This window comes from Talpa occidentalis, unplaced genomic scaffold (assembly GCF_014898055.3).
Source record: "Talpa occidentalis isolate TD23 unplaced genomic scaffold, MPIMG_talOcc4v2.1 talOcc4.3, whole genome shotgun sequence".
NCBI classification, from domain to species: Eukaryota; Metazoa; Chordata; class Mammalia; order Eulipotyphla; family Talpidae; genus Talpa; species Talpa occidentalis.
In genome coordinates, this window is record NW_023603184.1 from 90,975,396 (window position 1) to 90,998,211 (window position 22,816).

The 22,816-nt window shown below is 37.8% G+C and overlaps 1 protein-coding gene across 5 annotated transcripts in view; it reads right to left on the reverse strand.

The window, feature by feature from the left end:
- The window catches only part of ACVR1 (activin A receptor type 1), a 131,587-nt gene that overhangs the window by 49,280 nt on the left and 59,491 nt on the right, over positions 1-22,816 (reverse strand). For 3 of the 5 annotated variants that reach the window (XM_037523367.2, XM_054699741.1, XM_037523368.2), the window contains one exon: positions 7,902-7,975. In XM_037523367.2, the coding sequence (XP_037379264.1) occupies positions 7,902-7,968 (67 nt within the window). In that variant the 5' untranslated portion in view covers positions 7,969-7,975. Of the gene's footprint in view, positions 1-7,901; positions 7,976-15,541; positions 15,995-19,340; positions 20,093-22,816 lie in introns of those variants that run through there. The other 2 variants (XM_037523366.2, XM_037523365.2) reach the window with 2 other exon arrangements.

The window sequence follows — 22,816 nt, forward strand, 5'->3', positions numbered from 1 at the left end:
AAGAGAAGAATCACATATGTTAAACACAGTAAGAATAATTGCTATTTCATGAAAATTTTGTTTCAGATGTGTACCCATCCCATTCTAAAATGTTTGAGTCACAGTGAAAAGTTTGAAAGCCACCCCGCCCTGGTCTTACATTATCTTGGAATCTACATGAGTTCTGAGTAATTATGACTATTACGTATAATCATTATCTGTGGAAGCCTGCCTGAGGTCATACTGGGCTACAGAGGGAAACTGGGAGGACAGTTAGCAGCATTTTGGGAGCTGCAAATTAATTTTTAAATGTGTTTTGTTTTTCCTGGTGGTTATTTTTTTTCAAGAGTGAGAACTGCACATGTGACATTCCTACAAATCTCCTGCTTCACTGGTGTTTCCATTAAGAGAAGATGGTGACCATCCTGTCACTCTTGAGAAACTTATCTTTATAAGAAACCTAGAAGCAATTGCACTGCCTATTCAAGGTTGATCACAAGGAAGTCATTTAATGAGCTTGGGTCTTGGAGTTGTTTTCCCATCTGTTCAATACTTGACTCTGTTTGAATTTCTAAGAGTTCGTTCCACATACTACCTACTGCTGTAGCTTTCTCACATCAATGTACTGAATATTGACATTTTATAATATTCAATTTTAAAAAGCTGGATGTGGCTTTAGTTTAGCAGTCCACAGGCAAAACAAACATGCCCCAAGAAGGAAAGGCTAAAGGGAAGCTTTGTCACAGCTCGCCTTCGGCACGCCATCATTTTGTTAGATAAGAAAACTTGATAAGTATTTTAAGAGTGAGCAGCTTCATCAGATTTTAGATCCTCCTAGTGGCAAATAGCTCAGTATATCTCATCTCTCCCCCCAAATCTAAGTCAATGACAAAGATTTTATTCTGTACAAGAGGAGGGAATTATAGTAATGAGAAATGAAAGCAACAAATTTAATACTGAGACATTTCTCTTACATTCATTCACCCCTTTAAGAACTTCCTGAATCCTCAATAATGAGAAATTCAAAGAAAGACTTATTCTTTTTCCCCACTGGCAAAAAGGGGTACCTTTGTAGACCCTAACAAAAAGTCCATTGAAGTTATCCATTTCCTTCCCTCCTGACCCATTGGGTAATTGGTCTGGAAAATCTGAGTGATAATGGCTTTGGAAACACTCAAGTCAACCCAGAAAATAATTTAGGGTCTGTAAATCCTCTCCAGAACAGGCCACTATCTCTTGCAACAAAACTTTTGAAAGTCCACTGTTTTTAACATAAAATCAAAGTATAGCTTACAAATTCAGTAAAATGTGAGTTCCTCGGCTTTGAAATATTTCTGAAGTAGAAGTACATTTTAAGTGTAATACTATGGTCTACACACCTACAAATGTGCACAGGAGAAAGGAAAGTCAAACACGGAGATTCTGGAACAAAAATGGCCTTCTCCCAGTGGCATAAGAGCAGTATTAGAGCATGATTAGTCTTATTAATGGGAAGGAAAAGGAAGGATATATGGGTAATTAGGACTCAAGTGCTCTTCACTGTAAGAGCAAATAAAACTCTTCCTGCAGCTAGAGTTGTATATATAATGAACACAGTAAATGAATACTGGTATGAGAGACAAGAGATACAAAAACAGAAACCCAGGTGAAGGGGCTGCATCACTGCTCTCATCTCAGCCTCTCAATCAGGCTGGATTGAGCTGGATTCTAGCATGCCCCAGACATAATGTAAATGCGGATGCAACTCACTTAGGCTAACAGAAAATGTGAAATTCTAAGGGCACTGATGATGATTAAAACCCTTAACGCCATTCCTCAATATGTATCACACTCTATGTTAGCTGTGTAACTAAGAGGTCTAACTGATTCTCTAACTGATTCAGAAGTACATCTCCAACAAAACAGGTCTCATTAGGGGTAATCGTGAGGATTAGGGAAAATAATGTATGTAAAAGTTAGTCCAATGCTTGGCAGATATTAACCACTTGATGAAATTACCTATAATCACTAAAGTGGTAGATGTATTAGGCAGTATTTTCCAAACATATATTTGCTTTTTTTTTTTTTTAACCTCCATAGAACATGAGAAGTGTTCCAAAGTACGTTCTTACTAGCAAACTACCAAAATCACTGTTTGGGACCTGTCCTTTTAAGTGTTAGTACTATTTCTAACCAATATTTGGAAGACAAAGAGAAGGACATTATTTTTTAATGGACCAAGAAGAGTACAATACCCAACAAAATATATTAAAACCAAATCTGTATAATTTTCTTATTTATGGCCCAAGAATGTCATTTCACGTCACTGAAGCACAATAAGGTACTGAAGTAGCTCTGCAAACATCAAACATGGGTCTATTTCCTTTTAAACTTGGCAGTTTAAAGCTCTGCACTAGACAGTCTATGGAGTTAGTATAAAGATTTTAGTTGTCTGCCTGCCCTATGATTTACCTCTTTTGGTTAAGTATTTTATAATTAACATTTGCTTTATGACTAATGTTGAATATATTAGAATGTAATACAATTAGGGGTTCTTGGTGGTTTTTAAAAAAAATACTTCCTAGTAAATACACAAAAACAAAGAGTCTTTTCATAGAATAGGCTATTGACAGTTAACAAGGAGTTGAGTCATGGAGAGAAGACAGGAGGAAAGCAACCACTATTATGATTAGAACTCCCTAGGTTGTAGCACTCACTGGATGTTGTATTTTTTTAAAAAGCCACTGTAACTAAAAGGATGATGTGTTCTTTTCCATATTTGTAAATATCCTAGTGGTGGTGGTATATTAAGTAGCAACACTTTAGTGGAGATTGTTTCCACTTCAGCCAGACAAACTTGTTTCATTACATATCTTCACTGTGGCATTAAGAGGTCATTTGCTGGATTCTTTGAGAAGCTTAAGAGCTTAAAGCAGGAAAAAACAAGAATAGCATGGTTGTTAATAATGTTCCACAAATGCCCTTTCCCCTTCACTTCTTCCCATTTTTTCTCCACCTCCCCTCTATTCATACTACATTTCTACCTCAATTTCTTGTTCACTCTTATTTTCCCCCCTCCCTACCAAATCCTAGACAGGTCCACCTCTGATACCAAATGAAATCCAAAGGAAGTACTTACACCATACACAACTGATATTACACATAAGGGCATAGAATTTGGAGGATGTTATTCCACAACATTTAGATTTTTTTTTTTACAGTTATATTTTTTAGCAATTAAGAACTGGAAATATCCTAGAAACTTGCCTGTTATGTCTCCAGACATGATCAAATATCCCTTGAGGATTAAATAACTGTTGGTTCATCAAATCTTTCCAGTCTATTTCTTTCAATCTAGTACCCTGTTTCTTCTCTGGCTAAAACACCTCCAATTCCTTTAAACTTGCCATACAAGATTCTTCTTATCCCATTTCTTTTGACACTAATTAAAATGATTGTTATATTGGAAGGTTTTTACCAACATTACTGAGAACAGAATCTAGAATAGACACCTAAAATGGTTTACGACATCACTATCCAATAGAAATTAAATGTGAGACACGATATGTAATTCTAAATTTATGCAGTAGTAAGAAGAAATGGGTAAAATTCACATTTTTATTATTTTCAAAATTCAGTACATACTTTACACTTAAATAGCATAGCTCAACTTACATTAGCCACATTTCAAGTGTTCAATGGCTGTGTATGACTAGCTATTAAAAACAAGGTAGATCTATAATCATATCAATGAATATGGAAAAGTGCTTAAAACAGATCAAATATTATAAACCAAAAATAGAACAAAATAGATTTCTAGTGTATTAAGCAATGACTTTTCCACAGTGTTGGCTACATTATATGCCTCCTTGGAAACTTGATATACATAAGATCACTCTAGCCCCTGAGAGTTTATAACAGGGGCCTTACTCTTCCTATCCTATCTGATCACAACGAAGGTGAGATTCACATTTATAAGCACTAGTCTTCATGAAAAATGTCTTGTAAAATAAAATAGGCACTGCTCAATGCATAATAAAATCATTTGTTTAATGTTTTATATGTCTAGAAACACATATACTAACATACATGGTGTACTTTACAGGGAATTACAGGTAACTTATTTTCTTTAGCTCTTGATTATCTCTTTTAGAATTCTACAGCAGAGGCAGTACCACCCCTAAATAGCTTTTTGCAAATGAAGAGAAGGGTGAGCAAGTAGGAATAAGAGCCAGATGCCAAAGGCCCTGCAATGCCTGGTTATGCCACACAACTAATACTTAGCCTACATCCCACAAATTTTGACCGTCCCACTGAGCACTCATTTACATGGAAAAATCTCTGTATAATTAATCAACCCTAATACCATACTGTTATACATAAAAATGCAAAGTACACCTTACACTGCTAAATGTGCACTAAATTTTCCCAAAATTTAACTACTATATGAATCAAGGGGTAACTGTTCTCTTTTGTTGGGATTCTATAAAAATTCACTCACCAATTTAGAAAATTCAATCACTGAAGACAATAATCACTTATGATTATTCAGTCACTAATACACTAGTAACAATTTGTTTTTCAAAGTCATAAAAGATTACAAACGTGTGTTAATATTATTTTGTTATATTCTCAGGCATACTCATGACTGACTATGCTAAAATATACTTATTTCCTTAAACAGTTTTATTAATTACAGAATTTTTATTTCTCTATTTCAGGTAGTAAATTATATTTAGTCCTTTAATTGTTTTATATAGATAAAATGTGGCATGTATAAAAATTATACTTCAAAACAATCAGGGGCATTATCAAATATTTTTCATAAAAATGGGATGTTCATTTTCAAATAAATTAATCTAGTCACAGACCTTATACCCATCACAAAAATTAAGGCAACCCGAGTCACATATCTCAATGTAAAATACAAAACCATAAAGCTCTCATTTTATGATATGTAAGAAAACCTAAATGACCTGGGCATGGCATTAACTTTGTAGAAATACAATCCATGAAGGAAATAATTAATAAGCTGGACTTCATTAAGATTAAAAGTGTCTGCTCTAGCACTTTTTACAATAGGTAAGCTATGGAAACAACCCAAATGCCCAAAATAAATCACTGGTTCAAGAAGATGTGGTATATATATGCACTGGAATATTACTCAGCAATCGAAAAGATAAACTCATGCCATTCACAGCAACATGGATGGAGCTGGAGGGGATCATGCTCGTGAAATAATACAGAAAGAGAAAAAAGAAAAATACTAGATGGTTTCACTTATAGGAGGAATGTAGAGGATCCAAATAAGGAATTGGGGGGGAGGGGAGTAATTATAATCAAGTACAAATCAAAATCAACAAGCAACTAAAACCAGATACATTCTGCAGGGAGAGTGGGGAGAAGGAAGTAGGATCAAAATGGGTGGGAAGAGCACAAGGGACTGTGGGGATGGTACTTGAGTGAATTGATGGTGGCAATTTCATGGGAGTTATAACCGAGATGAGAAAACATACATTGCACAAAAATGAAGAATGAAGTTAAAAAATACATAAAATTAAATTTTTTAAAAATGTGCCTGCTCTGACTCATCTCCAAATTTGACATTAAAGTGATCAGCAGGTACATGAAAAAATGTTCACAATCACTTATTATTAGAGAAATGCAAATCAAGACCACAATAAGATACCATCTCATACCTGTGAGAATGGCCCATATTGAAAAGCTCAGAAACAACAAGCACTGGTGAGAATGCTGAGAAAAGGGAATCCTCCTACTCTACTGGTAGAAATGTGAACTGGTCCAGCCCTTATGGAAAGCAGTATGGAGGTGTCTCAAAATATTAAAAATAGATCTACCATCCGACCCTAGGCCTCTCTCCAAAAAAATTGAAAAAGAAAGGAAACTTGCACTCCCATGTTACTGCAGCAGTAATAGCTAAACTATGGAAAGAACCTAAGTGCCCCAGAACAGATGAGTGGATCAAAAAGATGTGGTATATATACACAACAGAGTATTACTCGGCCATCAAATAAGATAAACTCATGCCATTTGCTGCAACATGGATGGAACTTGAAAGGATAATGCTAAGGGAAGTAAGTCAGAAGAAGAAAGATAAATACACTATGGTGTCATGAATATGTGGGATATAAAGCAACAAAATTAACAGATAAAGATGAGCTGAAAAACGAACTCTTGAAAGCGGACTACAGAACTGAAGCACCAAGGAGGTTGGGGGGCTGGAGGGGTAAAAACAAAGAGGGAAGGAAGCACAGTGGTCTATGGTTATGGAACATGGTTAAGTTGCTGGTGGGTACACTTTGCTGGTAATACCTGGTGGAGGTTCCCCAATATTACCTGAGTAAAAAATAATTTTTAAAAATAAATTTTTAAAAAGTATTTTACATTAGTGAATAAATACATAAATACCGGAATGAAGTAAAGTGTCTGCTCTGTACAAGGCAATGTCAAGAAAATGAGAAGTCAAAGACCAGCAGAAAATATATGCAAAAAGACAAATCTGATATATTTCCCCACATCCAAAATATACAAAGAACTCTTAAAACTCAACAGTAAGAAAACAACTTGATTAAAAAATGGGCCAAGGGGAGTCTCCCTGGTGGCACAAGGGTTAAGTGTCAGCACTATGAAACAATCTGCAGCCACTGAAGCATGAGTTTGATCTCCGGCCAGGGAGCTACCCACATAGCCCAGCAGACCTCTCCTGTCTTGCCCAATGCTCCCCACTCAGCAGTGTATTTCAGTCAATCCGCCTGTTCTGTTTCTATCTCTGGTGAATCCTCTCACCCCCCACCCACTGTACCTCTGGCCTACACCCCAGCTCTTGTATGCATAAATAAATAAATCTTTAAAAAAAAAAAAAAAGTGGGTCAAAGACATTTATAGACACCTCACCAAAGAAAAGGTAATATGGTAACAAGAAGATGCTCCATGTCCATGTTATCGGAGAAACATAAGTAGAAACAATGAGATTCCACCACATACATATAAATGGCCAAAATCCAGAATTACGACGACACCACATGGTGGTAAAGATGTAGAGCAAAAGAATTCTCATTGTTGGTGGGAATGCTAAAATACAGTCACAGTGGAATATACTTTTGCTGTTTCTTAAAAACCTAAATATACTCTTTCATATAATCCAGCAATCATAATTCTCGGTGCTGAAAACATGTTTACAAAAAAACCTCCAGGCAGATGTTTACAGCAGCTTTATTCATAATTGCCAAAATTTGAAAGCACCAAAACTCTCTTCAATAGTAGAATAGATATACTGTGGTACATCTAAAAAATGGGATATTAGTCAGCAATGAAAGAAATGAGCTATCAAATCATTAAAAGATGTGAAAGAACCTTAAAAGCTTGTCAATATGTGAAAGAATTCAAACAGAAAAGTCTGTATATTGTATGATTCCAACTACATGACATTCTAGAAATGCCAAAATTATGAAAACTGTAAAAAGATCACTAATGGCTAGGGGTTGGGCCTGGGGTGGGTGGTAGGGTAAGAAGAAAAAACAAAGGAGTTTTTTGGGCAGTGAAATTCTATGATGTTATGTTAAATACATCCTATTATATATCTGTCCAAACCAACAGAATTTACAATACCAGGAGGAAATCTCAATGTAAACCACTGGCAATAGGTGATTCTGATGTGTCAATGTAGATTGATCAATTATAAGTAGATTGATCCCCATTCTGCTGGGGAATGTCAATAATGAGGAAGGCTATGAATGTGTGAGGGAATAGGTATATTGGGGATTTCTGTGCCTTCTCAATTTAGCTGTGAAACCAACAACTGCTTTTAAAAAGTCTTAAAAGGCAGTGGGGTTTATATCTGATAGGGATTAAGAACAATCTTACAATAAGTATAACAATACACAGTACACTCAACCTACCCCAAACAGCTAAAAGCCACTTACCTTCCATACTTGGGGAAGGGAAAGCAATCATCATTAGCACAGGGAGAATCATCACTCCATCTACCATGGTACAGCTACGGAGAAAAAAAAAAGTGATATAAGTAAAACCAAAAAAATAAAAATAATATTCAGGATGACATTCAATTAAGCATACCACCATTTTCAAACTGTCATTCAAGGACTTTCCTATAAATCTCCCTCAATTATGTTGCTCATTTCTTAGTACTCATTTCTTAATTATGTTGCTCAATTTCTTAGCTTATTTATCATATACCCTTTCCATGGAGCTAAACAAGTCCTCTTAAGGTCATCAAATTTACCACCCAATGGTGGCTACTCTAAGGCCACTTTCTCTGAGTCCACCCTCTTTCAAAGAACTCAATAAGGACCTGATAAATTCTCAACTACAAAAATGGCCCAAATGATTTTAGGTTTGAATTCTATTATATTCTATCAATCACAAAATTGTCAATAAATAAAAAAACTGAGAAGTAGGAATAGATTGTTCTAGCATGATATTAATGAGTGACTTAAATAATTTAAATTAAATTACTATATTTGAGTCTTACAACCACTTAAAAGGGTTGGAGCTGGAGCAACCTACAATACCCTATCACCCAAAAGGGGGAAACCCTCATATTATATTTCTTCTATGAAAAGCAATGCATCCTTACATTAATCTTTAACAGATAAAACACAACCAAAGCAGGAACAAATCAGGTAAATAGAGAACCTTTACATCTGAATAATTCCTGCCAGTGTTTAAGAATATCATGGAGTTTGTCTCTACTGATACTTCACATAATAAATCATTTAAAAAAATTAATCCTCTGACTATTTGTGACTTTCTGGTAGTAAAATAAGACGAGAGTTGGTCAAATTCTTTAAAGAACAGGTTAGTGTGTTATCTTACAACTTGAAAACAAAAAGCAAAAACCTTTAGCTATCTGAGCTGTTTGGAGGGGACACCTCTGACTCATCTCCTTATAATCAAATATTTGATTGGTGATCTGACTGTCTATTTCCACATCCCCCAATCCTATCTTAACAGTTCTCATTTTAATTTGTCCATAATTATATTTCAAACTGTCTTTTCTTTAATTGCAAGGTATGGGAAGGGTGGGGGGGTAAATGAGATTTACCCTTTTGGAACATAAGCAAGACCTTTTGTTAATGTTGTTTCTGTTATGATTGTTATTATCATGTCCATGTTCACACAGATCTTTTCTAAAGCAAGTCCTTACTAGTGACACAGAAATGCTTCATCTTGGCCTGAGGCCCCTGATAATCAGATACTAACTCCTTCCATCACCATCTCATCTCTGTGACTTTCAACATGAACACACTGTTGGTTCTTTCTTACTCAAATGCCTTGCTCTTCCTCCCTCCGCTCATCTTCTACCCAATATGATCCAGCTCAAAAGGCAAACACTTGGTGAAACATCTCTCCATCTGCAGCAACTCAACCCCCCAACACTGGTCTAACGTGTCTCAGAATCAAATATTTGTCTACGTCAGTCTCCAGAACCCCAATTATGTCTAATAGGGGTCACACAAGAAAATTCTTTTAAGTATGGGCTAAAAATATTGAAATTTTTGTAGTATAAAAATGGTTTAGAGCCTCCCTGGTGGCGCAGACGGTTGAGCGCAGAGCTGTGAAGCTGTCTGCAGCCTCTGCAGTGCAGGTTCAGTCCCGGCCAGCCGGGGAGATATCCAAATGGCACGGCAGACCTCTCCTGTCTTGCCCGCTGCTCCCCTCAGCAGTGTATTTCCATCAGTCCGCCTGTTCTGCTCCCTGTTCTATCTCTGGTGAATCCTCTCACCCTCCCGCACATCTGGCCTCTACCCCAGCTCTTGTATGCATGAATTTTTTTTTTAAATGGTTTATTCCACCAGTGCAGTAAAAAAATTAAATCTTTATTTGGTCTGTCTTAAATCCCTATGACATTCTAGTACAAAAAGTATCTTTCAGAAAGAGTGGGAGTTACATAAGAGGAAAGGGTAGACATAGTTTGCTGGTGAGTGCAGTCACATACTAGTTTTGAAGATCCGTTTAAGTGGAAATGCAGGTTGCATTGGCTAGTTATAATGAAATGAGTGTTCTCCAAGTGTTCGAAAACCATTAAAGAAATTACAGGTTGAATATGTCATTAATGAAGGCACCAGAAAATAGGAAAATGGTGGCACTGTTACCTCTATTCTGAGTGGTTCTTCATTAACGACTTTACTAGCGAACAGCTATAAACATTCAGCTTAATGTAACGTGAAACAGGCTCCTGAAGTTCAAAACTTTAAAAATATTTGAAAAAAACAGATTTACACTTACTATCATAAACAATATCTGAGTGCCTTGGGCTAGTACACCGTCACCACCATTAGCAATACCTTAAATATTTCATCCTTAAACCTTTTAAAATTTCTATTATATATATATATATATCTTTTATAATACATATTTTCTATTTTATAGAAAATGTATGACCAGCACATTTATTGAGGTTGCATGCTCAAAAAACTTTTTAAGAATGGAATATGTCATGAAAAGTCTTTGAAAACCACTGGGCTATCTTAAGTCTTATCTTTTAATTCCAAGTACCTCATTCATTCATTCATTCATTCAACACCCTTTGAGAGCATCCTATGTACTAAATATTAGAAAGATAAAGATACACAATTTTGGTTCTTACAAGATCTGTCTATAGTGACAAACAATCATCAAAAAAAAAAAAACTGTAGCATTGAAAACTGAGTGAGTTAGAAAGATTTAGATTAAATAAAAATGCTAACAAACCAACTTGAGATTTTCTAGAGGGTAGGAAAGCTTCCATGAGGAGGTTTTATCTAAATAAAAACCTGATAGATGAATAGGTGGTACTAGAAAAAGGATGAGAGTGAGCACCAAGGAGTGTAAGAAAGTATGTGTGAGTGTGTGGAGGGAGGGGGGAGGGAGAGCGAGAGGGGGGTGCGAGAGGGGGGAGCGAGAAGGGGGAGCGAGAGGGGGGAGCGAGAGGGGGAAGCGAGAAAGAGAACACCCTGTAGTGGGGACAGGAGAACATTTAAGGACAAAGGCAAAATTTTCCAGCTTCATGAAAGCCCTGTGGTCCGGGCAAGCATATGTCCTGAAAACTTAAGATATACTTGAGAAGTGAAAAAAACTCCAGGTTTGAACAGATTTCATAATGGAGAGACCCCCAAGAATGCTAGAGAAGTAGGCAAGCGTCAGAACCGCAGTAAGGTACAAACAGTAAGCCCTCTGCTCACCTCTCAATGTCATCAACGTCCTTTGTCTCAGTTCTCACTACTGGTCCGTCACCATCCCATTCTCCTAGGCAGTCCAACCAGCCAGTTACTCTCTGTCTTGGGAACTCTGTATATGGAATGCTCTGGTGATTGGATCCTTCTTTCTAAGCCCAATCTGGCAAATTCCTATGCCTTCTTCAAGACTCAATTTAAATATCACTTCCTGGGCCTCCCCGGTGGCGCAGCGGTTGAGCGCTGGGTTGCGAAGCTGCCCGCAGCCTCTGCAGCGCCGGTTCGATTCCCAGCTGCTCCCCGGCCACCAGAGGAGGGTCCCACATGGCGCGCAGACCTCTCCTGCCGCCCGCTGCTCCCCTCAGCAGTGTACTTCGGTCCTTCTGCCTGCTCTGCTCCCCGCTCTGGCTCTGGAGAATCCTCTCACCCTCCCGCGCTTCTGACTGTACCCAATGCTTGTATAAATAAATAAATAAATCTTTTAAAAAAAAAAAATTTAAAAAAAAAAAAATAAATAAATAAATATCACTTCCTTCTAGAAGCCTGCCTAAACCCTCATATACACTCATTACACTTTCATAAGACATTTTGTTAATTTTCATTCAGAGCACTTATCATAATAATTACATAGTAACACCTATGTGTGCTTTTGAACACTTGTTTCCCTCTTTAGACTGTAAACTCCACAACAGTGAAATCTATGGCCTATTGCATTATTGATACCAGAGCCAGGTAGATGCATATTTAATGTTCGCTAAATTCCAATTCTCCCTAAACTAACTAGTTCAATTTAAATTCTAAAGAATTAGCAACTCTCTGCGCCCCCCATCCAATACACAAACATATACAGCAGGCCCCAAATAGTCATTTAGTTGAATGCTGTTTTGTTATAAGGTTGATGAGAATAAAAGAATCCCAATATAAATAAGTTAATTGAGAACCTACTTTCCTTATATGTCACTTCACTTAAAAATTAGTTTTCTAGAACCTACAAAAGGACATTGAGGATTTGCTGTATATACTATGAAGGAATGACAGGATTAGGACATTTATCATCTCTCTAATGTGTATCTCTAGAATTTACTTCAGGTTGTAATAACAGTGAGCAGTTAACAAGCTATAAGCTTCAAAATTAAAAATCTTTTCACTGTTGGGCCTCCCAGGTGGCGCAACGGGTTAAGCGCAGCACTGTGAAGCTGTCCACAGCCTCTGCAGCATGGGTTTGATTCTCTGTTGGCCAGGGAGATACCCCCATGACACAGCAGACCTCTCCTATCTCTCCTGCTGCTCACCTCAGCAGTGTTTTTGCTCTGTCTGCCTGTTCTGCTCCCCGTTCTGTCTCTGGTGAGTTCTCTCACCCTCCAGCCCCTCTGGCCTGTACCCCAGTTCCTGTATAAATAAATAAATCTTTAAAAAAAAAAATCTTTTCACTGTTTAAAAAGTCCAAAAGACAAATCCATTAGCATATTTTTCTATCCCAAAACATTAAAAGCCCAAGCCTCAAAATACCTTTTAAACAGATTATTGTGCAAGAAAAATTTAAACAATAATTTAGACTCATAAATAGAAAACAACAATGAAAGGAGTTACAAATTCATTCCTTCAAGCTTATCTACTGTTTACAGATAGCTCAAAATATGCCAAAAATCTGTGGAAATAAAATCAGCATCAATTACTGGTTGTCCTTTTTTTTTTTCCATTATTTGGAGAGTCTCTTGACCAGTTAATTGAGCTATAAAAAATAGGAAAGGGGAAAAACAAATTTAGAAAAGAGAATAAATGTCCTGGTCATATTTTAATTATGAAGAAAATCAATATACTAAAGCCCCAACTTGAAGTCCAAAGGATCTATTTCTAATTTTAAAATTTTCTTAAAAGAAAATATTGCCTCTAAAAGTAAATTTTAAACTCTTCTGCTGTCTAGTATTCGGGCGAATGAATTTCAGATGTGGGTTGGCAAAAAAGAGGATATGGTAGTAAAAAGAGAAGAGCAATAATTTAACAGTTCAGGGATGCTTCCATCTAGAGATTTTCAACTTGTTGATCTCCAAATTTTTTCACTGTCTTAAACATTAATGAGCAATCTAAGGAGCTTGCCCACATGGGCCATACCTATCAATATTTACTCTAGAAATAAAATGGAGAATTTCTTAAATATTATATCTTTTTAAAATAATAAACACACCCTAATTTTTATAAATTAAAAATATAAATATCTTCTTTTTCAAAAAAGCATAGAAAAAGTGGCAGTGTTTTGTATTTTTGCAAATCTCTTTAATGTTTGCATTAGTAGAAAGCAACTGCACTAAGTATGCTTTTGTATGTTGTAAGCAAATATTTAAAATGCAGTTTCACATATATCAGTCATTAGAAGAAGCCTGAGAAAGCCCTGGATACTCAAAAGGACTTTGGGCCACACTCTAAACCACTATCTTATTCCTTAAATGATCAGCCCCTCTACCAAATTAAACCAGTTAACAAGATGGTACCAGGTATTTTGGCTGAGCATCTTCCCAATGCCTAACAAAAATATTACTATTCCCAGGTTCAGAAATCTCATTAACCTCTTGAACATTAAGGAATTTGTGTATTTTTTTAAATGTAGGAATTATCTTTTATGTTCACACTAAATATTTTTTTAAATGAGAAAAATTTGTGATAAGAAGGTATTTAACTGCTCATCTCCTTCAGGTTCAACCAAATCTGTACTCAATATGCCAAAATCTCTAACTGAAAAACCAGAAGATACTGCGATCACAGAATATTATCTGAAAGGCTCAGAGTATTCATTTTTGCCTCCAGTATACACACCTCCTTTCAGTTCTTGGATAAGACCCTCTACCCCTATAGAACTGATCTTAGTACCTCACACCAAGGAAAACAGCTATTCAGAAAAAGGGTAAGAGCACGCCCCTCTCAATTATGATAGCCTCTTGAAATCAATACATCTCTTCAATGTCTCAGACCTATCCTCCTAGAAGAACATTCCCACGACATTCTACTAAAAACAGGCACATCACCAGGGCAGAGTGGAACCGCTTTCCAAATCCCATGGGTACTTTTCAAATTCCATTTATAGATCAGACTGATAGTCAGTGAAGGAGCTAGTGTTTAGCTCAATTTCTGACATGTGTGGGCTTGAGACCAAGCTTGGCACTTCTTTTGCTCATCACAATTTTACAGCTGGATAAAGTCACAGATAGACTGCAATACCTTAGTCCCCACCCCACCCCAAAAAAATCACAAAGCATTTTGATATCAAGAATATATAATACACTTTTGGAACGCACAGATTAAGTAATCTAGTTGGTAATCCACTGTAAGAGCAAAAACTAAACAAAGACTAATGAACAGCACACAATTTTGTTATCCATCATATTGGGGATGAGGGAAGTTGCCAATGAACCTTAAGATTCTTCATCAGAAAATCCTACAAAATGTTTGTCTGGCCTGGTGGCCCAAATTCATTTGGTCTGTCCATTTGTTGAACAGGTACTTAGTGCCTAATTATTCTACAGGGACTTTCTTGATACTCAATTCAGCAATCTCCAAGATAGGAAAAATCTTGAAAAACAGGTTGTACGTGACCCTCTGTATCTGGAATGATTTTTACACCATCCACATGAAGTTATTCACCCACCCTAGTGAGTGCTGTCACTGCTATTCCAACAGTCCTTTTTATTTTCTCTCTTTATCTGTGCTATACCTCCCATAAGAAAAAATAAAATTATTCTCATTCATATAAAAAGCAGAGGCAAAGCAGAAAGAGTTAGAGTAATTCTGCTTTTCTTTTAGTTATCAGTCACTCTTACAACATTATCACCCTAACAGTGGTGCCAGCCAGGCACAGTGCCTTGGGATCATATGCATTATCTCATTCCATCTCTCCCCAAACACTCTAAAATAAACAATCATATTAATTCCATCTTAACAGATAAAAAAATTGCTTAAGAACACAAGATCAAACCCAAAACCATCTGACCAGAGTTGGGATCACAATTATCATTTAATAATCTGTTTTTGTCATCCTTAACATTTTATCCAAGCTCAACCCATCTTGATTTTCCTCTTAGAAAACAATCTTTCCTCATGGTTACCTGAGTCCTCTTTCTATTTCTCTAACCTCAAAATTGTTATCATATACCGCATGAGTTTGGGTATCTCCCCACCTCCTCTCTGCCCTGAAAAAGACTTTTATGTAAAACAAAACACAAGCTGTCTTGATAGTACATCAGGAGGTTTCTATCTTTCAACTCCCATGCCCACTTTTCAGTTTCTTGTAACTCACATCTCAAAATGAAAACACAAATTAGTGTAAGTCACATTGGGGTGAGGTTAGACCCAGTCAGACAAATTCTAGACATAAAACTGAGCAAAGATATACTTACAACAACCACCTCCAACTGGGACAAAAATCAGCCATGTGACAACAGTTGTCTCTTCTATGCTCACTAGGAGAGAGACAACCTAAGGGCAGCTTGTTTCAAACTACTTGGTCCTTGAAAGGTTGAAAAGAGACACAGACGGTCAGTTATAGCTGCAAAGAAAAGCTAAACCAAAGTCATCATACCATATAAGTTAAGTCAGGGTCTTTTCTCTGGTTCACAAATGACCTGTGAAATATTTTTAACACCACACTCTGTCTGAACTGGCAATGTGCAAGTTGCCAGGGCTTGGTTTTATATAGACTTCACTGCTGCTGGAGGGTTTCTGGTGGGGTGTTACTTTCAGAATATTAGCATGCAATTTGATCTTTCTCGATAGATGAATACAAATAGCTTCTTGGACAGTCCTATAGAACTGAAACCCAGCCCCTGGATCAGTTCATCCTGTAGTTAGAGGAAATAATTACAGATTACTTCAGCAAAGAAAGGGTTTTGACTGAAAGAGTTACATTACAAACGTTCCAGCTGTGACAGTTGGACCCAAGCAAGATGTTGTTTGGAAAAGAACAATATAAACTACAAGAAGATTGGGGTGGGGTGGAGATAAGGTTTAATTGAATAAAAATAAGTAGAAAGGTTTAAGTTAGGCCCCAGTAAATTTACTTTACTGTAAGAACCCAAAAAGCCCCACTAAATTTACTTTAATTGTATACAAAATGAAATGGACCTTGCTACATCCCTAGCAGATATACAGACAATAACTAAGCTCAACTTTTGAGATTCCTATTTTGATCACCTACGACATGCTTTCCTCGTCTCTCAAGACTAGGTTTTATTTTGACACGCTTGACTACATGGAAACTGTCCTTCATGTTCCACTTCATTCCCTCTGTATCAAATAGCCGTGGCTCTCCTGCTTTGTTTCAACTGATAGAACTCCATCACCTCCCAGCTGTTTTGTGATATTTTTCTGGGCAGCTCAGAGTTCACTCCTCTCCCTCCAGTTTACAAACTGGAACTGAAACAAGTTTCTTACCTAGGAGAAGGAAGGATTCTGTGGCTCTCCACCCACCACGCCCCCAAAAAAAGCAAAAAAAAAAAAAAAAAAACCCAAACACAACAAACAAAACAACAAAAAAAACCCTCATATATACTACAGAGTTTAAAGACCCACTTGCTCCCAAAGTCCTCAGTGAGATGTGCTGGGGCACAGGGGAAAATTCCCACATAGCATCTGGGTTCTTCTGAGGTGGGACGGACATAGAACTTAACATCAGAAACATCAGAAGAAAAGGCCAAAAATTACTAACATAGATGTGGAAATTTTACAAAGCTGTAGATTCTAAAAAATAATGGAGCAGACCAAAGTTACTAATCCTGCATTTAGGGGGCCTGGGATGTCAGGGGGAGGACTTCAAATAATAGACAAGGAGGGGGTTATCTCATTCTTACACTGAGAATAAAATACATTCTTCTAAGGCATAAAGGGAGCAGTAATTGCTTGTCCCATTAAGGAAGCTTGAAGAACTAGGGGGTTTCTCCTCAGCCTCCACAGCCCTCACTGGACAAAAATAATACTGTAGTCATAAAGTAATAATAATAGTCCCTAAGCTTACGGAGCCTCGGCTGGCCTTTGTTCCTCTATCAAGGAGGCAGGCAAGCAGCCTACTCTGGACATGTTGAGAAAAACCTGTCTGGTCCTTTTGGGAAGGCCAGCCCCAGAGATGCCGTCCTGATCCTCTGTCTCACTTCAAACTATGCCTGAAGTTTCCCCTTTGACCTGATGGCAGATCTTTCTATAGTTGTCCCTTTGCCTGACCCGTGGTGTGGTGAGTCTCTACCATCTGACACAACTGTCCCAGTTATAAGGCTAGCATGATTAACCTCTCATAATTTGTGAAGGGCAGGGGGAGATTCTGAATAAAATGACAAGGATATCAGCACCGAGGAGGAGGTATACGTCTCACCCTCTCTCAGAATTACAATTTTGTGGAAGTGAGAAAAACCCCCCTTTATACACGAGTCTGACAGTCTTTCTCCCCATCCACTCCACCCTCACACTGAATCCCATTCTTGCCTCAGACCTTCTCGTCCTCACCCCTGCGCTGTATTCCCCTACCATGTTATCTTCATAATATTTAACACCGTGTGAAAGTTGTCATTCATTAGTTTGACTATTGTTGTTTCCCCATCTATTTCTCCTCCTTGTTCCACACACCACAATACCAGCAGCATGAGAGTAAGACTGTGGGTACATCACTATACACGGCGCATACTGGGCACTCAGTATAAATTCATACACATTAATTTTAACTTCTTAGTCTATGCGACACTTTGATTCAGGCAGAGAGAGAAAGGTGAAGCTTAAGGAACTTTATAGCCTGGCAAGGAAGTAACTTGGGGTGTGGGGGTGCTCCATGTCCTCCATTTAATATAGTAGCAACTGGGAATTTGAGATAAATTAAAAGATATCATTTGTAACTTGGATTTCAGTTTTCAAGGGTGTCATCCAAGAGAAGCAGCCAAACAAAAAGACGGCTGGCAGACTCCGGGTATACCAGACAACTCCCTGGTGGACAATATTCCATTTGGAAAGGACTGCCTGGATCTCTAGTTGCAGACACCAGCTGATCTACGCAGAGCCATCCCCAGTGACCTCTGAGATAGCTTCTGTAGCTTGAAAATATATCTCCAACAAGTCAGAAATTGAGGTATATTTTGCCTCCCCACTCCCAAGTCTGTTAACAGTTACTGATGCTGTTTAGAAAGCCATACTTCCATGCCTATTAATAACCTTCAGAAAGAACCCTGAGGAAGCGTCAAGAGAAAAATAGGTCTGGCTGATGGAAGCCAAAGACTCAATCAGAGGTTACAATGAACAATTAATGCATTTGAAGAAAGAGAAATTTGCAACATCTTCCGTATCATAGTTATCTGTTCAGGAGGCTGAACACAAAATACTTAGCCAATGAATTCAAAGAATGTAGCCTCAACAATACTGGTCTTCACTGAAGGAACTCTTTTAAAGACCCTTTATCTATTTAAATAGACTAGCACCAGCTACTGTGTCTGTAGACCATGATTCCAGGGAATTCTGCCTACAAGGCTGATGATCACTAAACCTTTACAGTTATTTATGCCTTTATGAAGTTTCTCCTGGTGACACCTTAAGTAGCAACCAAATCAATCTACTCTAAAATAATGCACTAACTAATTAACATTAATATTTAAAAAGACTTTTCTTAGTGGTCTTTCTTCTCTCCCCTCCCCCGAATAGAATGTGATTAATGGAATTCTCTCACAACTTAGCCTGAAATATGCTTTTGCCAGTCGAGCAGCTACAGCAGAATCAGATAATTGTGGTATGACTCAACAAACGCACAGCTGTTCATTTAAATATATCCATCAAAAGCATAAATACGATCATGAGAAAGAAAGGGAGGCGTGTACACAGGTTCAGCGCACAAGTTGAAAGGGTTGGCATTGAAGGAACCACAACAGAAAACAAGGAGGAGGAGGGAGGACGAGGCAGAGAGAGGGGTTCAGCAAGCCAGGTAGAGAGAAACCCAAAAACTTATGTCCCTCAAAGTCCACCCACCCAACTAAAATACTCACTGACCTAAATAGGAAAACAATGCCAAGTTCAAAGTAAAAATACATGTACTCTACTAAGTGGGAAGAAAAGGGATGATGCACCCAAGGACACAAAGGTAGAAAGTCTACAGGGTAGAAATGAAGAATCTGCTCTATTATTTAAAAGAAAACAGAACCAAGACCCTGAGGCAGAGAACTGGGTTCTCACCTCATGCTCTCTCCACAACCTTTGAAGCCTGTGATTGTGAAATCCTGAAAATAGGGGAGTCCCCTCCAATCATCCGAGAAACACCACTCTGACCAGGCAGCCCCTTTGGGAGGTTCTGCACAGACGCGAAGGCCACCTGAAGGAAAACAAGAAAGAGAAACCCCCACATGAAGAGGAACTAAAAGGTTCAGACAGAGGCACTGAAAAGACTTGTGTGCCTCTCCTCTTCCAATATTTAATTCAAAGTGCTAACAAATAAAAAGAGCATATTACACATGATGACAATTACCAAGCTCTCCTTGAACTATCAAAAATCAAGTTCTTCCCCCAAAACCACCTCTGGTGATGAGGGTCCAAAGCTCAGGTTAGGCCAGACTACTTCATCATTTTGCACTGATAGTCATTCCTGTTCTCCCCATTGATAGGCAAATATCTTTCTTACATTACTATATGCAAAAACTACAACAGCTACTCCTCAACTCAAAGTCTTCCCTCTTATCTTATCTCCTCATCAGAAAATTTTCTGGAAAGAATAGTGTCCCCAGCTTCCTCCACACCCTCCCTTTCCATCCAATCCTCAGTCTGAGGTGTTCTGCTCCAGTTGTTCCCTGGAACAACTCATTCCAACTCTTTTTAAACCTTACCTTCTTCAGATTCTACATTCTTAGAGCTTCCTCAAAACAGGGATTCGTAAGCCTCACCCTCAGACTTTGACTGGACTGACCTGAGATAAGGCTTAGAATCCACAAGCTCTGAGCAAATGGAGTGATGGTGAGAAGGTCCCGGGTGGGGTCCCAGTGGTCTCTGCCACAGCAGGGTAGTGCCCCCTCTCTCCAGAGCTCGTCCCCAGCTGGGACTCAGGAGTCACGCTCCCTCTGGCGTCTTTACCTACATGGATTGGTTCTTCTCCGTTTCCTTGGATGGAGCTTTCCCTTCTGCCACTCCTCCCTGAGATCTTGGTTTCTCTCAAGGAGCACATCTCAGCCTTCTTCAGGGTCACTGGCCCACGTCCAAACCACCAAGTTAAGAATGGAAACACCTGTTCTTTAGTTATTTCCCCCCTTCCTGTCTTTACCGTCCTTATAACTATCTTCCTCACTACCATCTTCTATAATATGTTCTTGTCTTTTCACTGTTTATAAGTGGTTTTAAAATTTTTATTACAGATATTTCAAGTTATATAGAAACAAAAAGGGAAAATAACAAACCCCATTCAGTTTCAAAAATAAGCAGCAGGGCCTCCCTGGTGGTGCAAGGGGTAAAGTCTGAGCACTATAAAGCAATCTGCAGCCTCTGCAGCACGAGTTCAATTCCCGGTCAGCCAGGGAACTACCCACATGGCATTTCCTGTCTCGCCCGCTGCTCCCCTCAGCAGTGTATTTCAGTCAGTCCGCCTATTCTGCTTCCCATTCTGTCTCTGGTGAATCATCTCACCCCTCTGCACCTCTGGTCTACACCCCAGCTCTTGTATGCATAAATAAATCAATTTTTAAAAAAAAAAAAAAGCAACATCCTACCATCTAGTTTTAAAAATAAGCAATCTTATTTCCTCTATACTGCCCATTTTCTTCCTGAGATATTTTAATGAGACTCCCAGATGTCACATCACTTCATTCACAAATTCTCAAACAGATGAGGACTTTTTCTAAATTTAACTACACAACCACTAATAAATAAAATTAAATAATAAAATTAAAAGTATTCCTCTTCCAATATCACCTAAAAGCTCATCAGTGCTTAAAGTTGCCCAATTTTCAACAGATATGAGCATCCCCCAATCACTCCCTCCCTGAGCAAAAATCCTGGGAAGAATGCAACAGCATACTCAAAAGAAATTGTCATTATTGCTTTTCAGCTATCATAACTAGTGGTACAGCGTTAGAGCTGTGGCAGGTCTGAGACTCCTGTGTGTATAACGGGGAAAGCAAACGAATAACTGCGGTATATTCTAATTCTGGTTCACTGTCCCAGAGAACCAGAATTTTTTTGTGTAGAATGATGGAGATAGACATAATACAGAAAAGGTTTAGTCAGAACCTTAGAAACTGAATTTGAATTCGAAATATTAGTATGAACTCATCAAGCAATATCTATGCATTTTTCCTCTGGCCACTAAAAAAGGCCTGTAACAATGACCACCCAAGAGGAATGAGCATTTTGGGTGTCCAGAGTTGGTGTCAAAATACCACTTCCCACTAACAGAAAAAGAACAAGTTGAAATGAAATAAACCATGAGGAGGTGAATGTAACTAGGGGAATGAAAGGGGAGTGGCCATGTCCTCCAACACCAAGAGGACAAAAAGAAACAACTGGAGGGGAATCTGAGGTTTAGGAGACTTAAAAGACAGAGAGAGGTGCAAGGCTAAACTATAGTGGCTAGAAATGCACACAGAAATGATAAAGCCCTAAATCAGTTAGCAAAGTGGCTAACTTGGGAGGGAGGGGCTGTGCCAGGTATGGAACAGGCTAAGGGGTTCTCAGGTGGCAGGTCTGTCTCTCAGCTGTGTAGAGATCACAATAAATATTCACCTTCTAGTTACTAAAGAAGCTCTGCATGCTTTGTTTGTATCCGTCCTATTTTATAAAAAAGAGGAAAAAGATAAAAGCACAAGGTGGGTTGTTTAAAAAAAGGTGTGACTAATAGACATACACACTAAAGTAACACTATTGTGTATCATGTGGTTATGCAAAAACTTGCCCAGTTTTGTGTGACAAATAGGTATTATGATAAACTTCTAAACTATCAACTATTTTTAATCTTAAACAGAAAAACTTTTTTTTTCAAGGTCCAAATTTATTAGTTTTTAATAGAAAAATAAGTATCAGTTACCTAGTCATAATCAGAACCCAAATATGAAACTAAAATTAATATATGTTTTGATAAGTTTCTCCTCCCTCCCTACTTCAGTTATATGTTTCAGGGGTCAAAAGATACAGAAAAATCATAACATCCAAGTATTTCCCCAACACTGTGCAATATTATCATTAAATAAGAAAAACTATCATATACATGTGAACCCTCCCTAACAAGGCTTATCTAAACATTTAACACAATCCAAATAGTATTAACAGGTTTTCTTCTCAAGCTGGAGTGGCAGCTAGATATTATTATTTTAAAATTCATATATTTCTTTAAAAAAACACACACACAAATATGAAAATCCTATAAACTAAAACATCAAAAGCAAAGAACAATTCCTATCCAAAGAGTTAAACATATTAAAGCTCCATGAGCAAAAAAAAAATAAAAAATAAATAAAAAAAAAAATGCTGTAATTCTGGTATACACATAGGCACAGATCAACTGAAATGAAATGGATATCCCAAAAACACACCAAAAAGGATATGGGAGTTTATAATACCAAAGAAATCAAAGGAGAAATGTTGGACGCTTCAATAAAATTGGAATGACTAGTCAATATAACAGAGACCACTAACTTCCCACTAAAATCCCTTCTTCTCTTTTGCTTGGTGCA